The sequence below is a fragment of the Bidens hawaiensis genome, unplaced genomic scaffold (genome assembly GCF_021521415.1).
Source record: "Bidens hawaiensis isolate Kalapana, Puna unplaced genomic scaffold, B.hawaiensis_p1.1 tig00026826_1, whole genome shotgun sequence".
NCBI lineage: Eukaryota > Viridiplantae > Streptophyta > Magnoliopsida > Asterales > Asteraceae > Bidens > Bidens hawaiensis.
In genome coordinates this window covers 269,499-274,374 of record NW_027494315.1, presented here as the reverse complement: position 1 = coordinate 274,374, position 4,876 = coordinate 269,499, and the positions used below count along the sequence as shown (strand labels likewise).

Sequence of the window (4,876 nt, the reverse complement as noted above, 5' to 3'; positions counted from 1 at the left end):
ATTTAACACCTCTAATATATATACTATTATCTTATATAAATAACTTTCTTCTATATGATTATACACACAACTAAACCAACCCCCACTAGTTTAATCTACCCGTTATATTAGCTTTAGTAGTTACTTAAAATCTCTAAGTCATAACAAAATCTTGATTTGAGATTAGTGGTAGGCCCATCAATCGGACATTGCATTATTTTCAATGTCAACTTTATTACATGATCATTGAGATCATAACTCATTGGATCATCATAATCTACCATAAAAGACCATGATCTCACGTCACACCAGCTTGATGTTATTACTTTCTTTTGGGTCATATCAATTAACGAACACCGATTAAAGCCATGGAAAGCCCACGGAAGAGTTCTATGTCATGAGGTCCAATCCATCTAGTGGAGTTTCACCCCGTCTTAAACTAAAAAATGTGACACATGAGTGAGGTTTAAACTCGCGACATCAAGCTGAGACAAACTTCAGATAAAAGTCCGAGACAAACTTCAGATAAAACTGATGATGGATTCATTTCTCATCCAAGTATAAATTTGTTGGCTATTGAATTAGCATCTTGCAATATACTAAAAAAATTAGTAAATTAGAAAGGATTATATTGATTTATGATACTAAAATATAAGTAGCATACATTAATCAAAAACCCTGATTCACCACTAGACACACATACAGAACTCTCAACAACACAAGATTAACAACAAAAGTGACGACAAACTAACAAAGAACACCAAAACATAAGAGCCTATGAAACACCAAGTCCCATAATACATAGACAACACTAATCCTCTAACTTCTCTAAAACAACGCCCATAAATCCTGTGAAACGGCCTCAAAAGAACGCTCGACTCCCATAAAACACTCGTGGGCGATCCCCATTTGGTGTTTCACCATTTTGACCCAAACTCGAGTTCCCAGAACTCGTAGTTCTCTGTTCGTTTTCCATCTCCAATGGTAGCTTCATCTTAGCCAATGACTCGGTAAACTGCTGCATGCTCTTCATGTACAGATCCACAAAATCTTGCTGCACCACTTTTTGATCCAACTCAAAGTTCATCAAGTTCACCGAACCGCCTTCAACCGGTTTGTCTTTCCCATTTTTCGCATGTGAACCAGATTCTTGATTTGCAGATTCTGACTGTTTCTCGTCTTCAACAGATTCAACGTTTGTAACTACAACCGAAGCACATTGAGACCCGTTAGTCGAGACGCTTGTGGGTGGTGAATCGGGCTTTTGATTAACGGACCCACCATCAAGTGTTGGTGAATCAGGCTTTTGATTAACGGACCCACCATTCTCCGAGCTCGTCTGATCATCCGTATCAGACGGATGATCAGACGATACTAGACTTTCAGAGCTAATCCCAAAATACTCCGACACCATGATCTCGTTTTCGTTAACGATTTTGGGATCCGGGAACTCGAGTTTATCCAACTCGGGTTCGTCAGGACCAGCGCCAGTCTTAGCTGGCGGCAGTGTCGGCGGCACCACCATCACATCCGGCAACACCCCATTATAAGATAACGACAGCTGAACGAAACCTGAGGGCGAGTGGAAGATATCGTCTGAAGATAACATGAATTCCTTCTCGCGTACACCGTTCTTGATAATAACATCCGAAAGCGGGATTAAAGCAAAACCAAGCAATTGATCTTGAAGATAGTTCCGGACCCGACTCATCATATATATCTCACATTTAAGTGAAGTGTCGATCGTGGGTACATCAATGCATAGATTTTCATTAAAGACTGGATTTTGTCCACCCCCATTGATCGTTTGAGTCATGACCGATTTCTCGGGGTTGTTAGTGAACGAAATCTTGGCATAAACATCTTGTTTGTGGTAAATGCATATGTTTTGAATGTCTCTTGCTTGATGAACGTAAACTTCAAGAACACCAACGGTTGGATCGGGTTTCTTCGACTCGACACTCAGGTTTCGTGTAAAACGATCAAGACTATGTTTTTCGGGTTCCGAATAGATCTTTAATGGTGACACCACAGATTGAGGAGACTCCATGAGTTTAAAACCTTTAAACCTGCTAATATAAAGGTTTAATCAAGAAACATTATCTTTACATAAAAATGCCAAATTTTACCAGATTGATTATCTGATTATTACAAATTTTAAACAAAATGATGAATTTACAGATACACCCTTGATGGGTTAATCAAATCTAAAGCAAATTCAACTAAAACCCCCAAATTTTGAGCAACTTTACACGTGTTCATACACAGACAACCAAGAAAGCAGTCAAGATTCAATAACCCAACAAATTATGCATCAATTCCAAACATAAAAAGTTTAAAAACCTAACCTTGGAAACAGAAACAGAGTAGAGAACAAAACCCTAGTCTTGATCACCAAACAAAAGGCATGTATGTATGTATGTATATATAGAGAGACCCACAAAACATTGAGCCTAATAACCACTTTATAACCCCTAATATGATAAATTAATCATAAAAAGACAGCACAAAGCTCAAGTGAAGAAGTATATAGCAGTAAAGATACTAACTTTACCTCAAAAAACAAAAACCCAGAATCCAAGAGAGCAAAAACAGGGAAAGGGTATAGATCTCATGCAATCATAATAATAATATATAAATCCAAGGAACTTATAAAAGTAGATTGAACGGTGAAAAGGGTAAAGTGGGTATAAAAGAAAAAAGTATGAACCTTTATTTATTGAGCACAAGAGTCCAAGAAAGTGGTGTTGGAATGAAATCTGGGCGGAATAATAATCAGAGGAAGGAAGGAAGGAAGAAGAAAAGAAAGATAGATAATGGTGGAGGTATGGAGTGTGTGTAAAGGGTGTTGAAGAATGTCGGAATGAATTGGATGATGAAACGACTGCGTTTGTGTTTGTGTTTGTGTGGTTGGTTTTTGATGGGGTGTTATTCTTTTCAATAATCAAGTTCAAATTGTCTGCTTCTTTGATTAAAAGAATAAAATAATAATTGGGGGGGTTTCTTACCGACATGGTAGATGATGGATGGATAATATTGGCAGGTTTTGGACCTAATTTTGTAGTTAACATCTTCATATTTATATGTATTGTAAAAGAAAGAAAGAAAGAAAGAAAGAAAGAAAGAAAGAAAGAAAGATTTAGATACACTTATAACATTTTAGTCTCTAAGACCGGTCACTATGGGGCGCCCTTTGGGATCTTTTTGGGCGCCGACGAGGGCTGGGCGCCGTATGTCCGATTGTTTCAACGGCCGGCGCGGACGGGGAAATCCTGTGGGCCCTCTCTCTATCTCTCTCACACACATACATACATGTGTATGTGTGTGTGTGTGTGTGTATATAGGGCGTCCTTGAGGCGTTAAACCATAGCGGAGCATCTTTGGGATGGGGCTTCGATGCCCGCGGTTCTTACGTGGCACTGATGTGGCGTTGGCGTGGCACGGTGGAGGGGCTTCGAAGCCCCCAACCATAGCGGATGGTCTAATTGTTAAAGATATATATAATGTTTGAGACATGTGTTTTTAATTATATCATGTTTAGGTTTTATGATCATTAGTTTTGTTTAACCACCTCTAGTGATATCACCATCTATAATTTCCTTTTCTCATAAAAGTTGTTGTAAGCAATGTTGTTGCAGGGATGACAACAAAACCTGAATCTGATGGTAAAACCTGAAACCCGAAACATTTGAGACCCTCCTCATTAGAGTATGGGACGGTGTTGAGATTGCTTTTGAAATTTTTACGGGTTTGGGACAAGCATAGGATTTGTAATATGTCCAATTACCCGACACAATCACTCGATAATCTAGCCACATTTACCCGAGTAACCCGACATATAGTATAGCTTAAAATTACTATTTTTTTATGGAATTGTTTTTTATTTTTATGGAATTATTTTTGTAATTGATTAATAGGACGTATTTACCGGATGTAATTTACTAATTATAAATTGTCAAAACCCGATTAAATTCGACGGGTGTCCAGTCGGGTATACCAGAAACCCGCGAATTTGCTTAATACCGAACCTAACGGGTTTGAGATGGGTTTTGCTAACCGGAAATGGGTTTGGAAATGCCTAAACTGGCCCGTTGTGATCCTAAATATTGGCATGATTGTAAAACTGTGACCGTAAACACAACCCCAATCTTAGTCTCCTTCACTTCGATATGTGAAACCCCAGTTAGTTTTGTTGCTATGAAACCTAATTTAACATCCCAACGCAAGCCACCATATATGGTTTGATTATAGTATGATTTTTACAATATAGTTTTAAAAAGTTATATGCAGTTTTAATTTATAGTATGATTATAGTATGTAATTTATAGCTTTGCTATTGGTGAGATTTCTTACTAGGTATGTTTTTTTGTTGTTGTTGTTGTATGTAGTTTAATTTGCTAAGTATTTGAATTTAAAACTGGTTTTGTATAGAAGTTTGTTTAAAATAACTTTTTAAATATTCAACCAATCATATAAGTTATTTAGATAATTTACTTAAAAGCAATTAGAAAGGGTAAAAGAACCCAAAAACCCTTTGTCATGCACCATTGGAGCACTAACGACCATCTTCGATGACCGGCGTTCAACTATGTCAACAAAGAGATGATTCCAACACACATTGTTTGCTTTCATCTAGCTCTTAGTTTTCTCATTTTCATCAAAAGCTACTAGGGTGAGTAATAACCGAAATGAAAACAAACGAAACCAAACCGAATTAACCGTGATCTTTATCTTGTGTGTTTCTACTTCTTAGAATCAATTCCTGAGTTGGGGCCGACAATCAAGAATAAAATTACCTTGATCAATAGATAACAAGTGTTTCATTTTGTTACTCGTGAGGAAGGTCGGTGGCCCGGTGTAGAGGGGTTTGCATGCCCTCTCACTTTCTAGAGTAGGG

At 37.6% G+C, this 4,876-nt stretch overlaps 1 protein-coding gene across 2 annotated transcripts; it reads right to left on the bottom strand.

The window, feature by feature from the left end:
* Positions 1-591: 591 nt before the first annotated feature.
* LOC143574057 (uncharacterized) lies at positions 592-2,926 on the bottom strand. Of its 2 annotated transcripts, none has more exons than XM_077058782.1 (2): positions 2,690-2,926; positions 592-2,048 (listed from the first exon to the last, which is right to left on the bottom strand). In XM_077058782.1, the coding sequence occupies exon 2, from the start codon at positions 2,027-2,029 to the stop codon at positions 842-844; it is 1,188 nt and encodes a 395-aa protein (XP_076914897.1). In that variant the 5' UTR covers positions 2,030-2,048; positions 2,690-2,926; the 3' UTR covers positions 592-841. The 2 variants fall into 2 exon arrangements, with proteins under 2 accessions (XP_076914897.1, XP_076914896.1); XM_077058781.1 differs by lacking the exon at positions 2,690-2,926 and adding an exon at positions 2,328-2,468.
* Between the last annotated feature and the right edge of the window lie 1,950 nt (positions 2,927-4,876).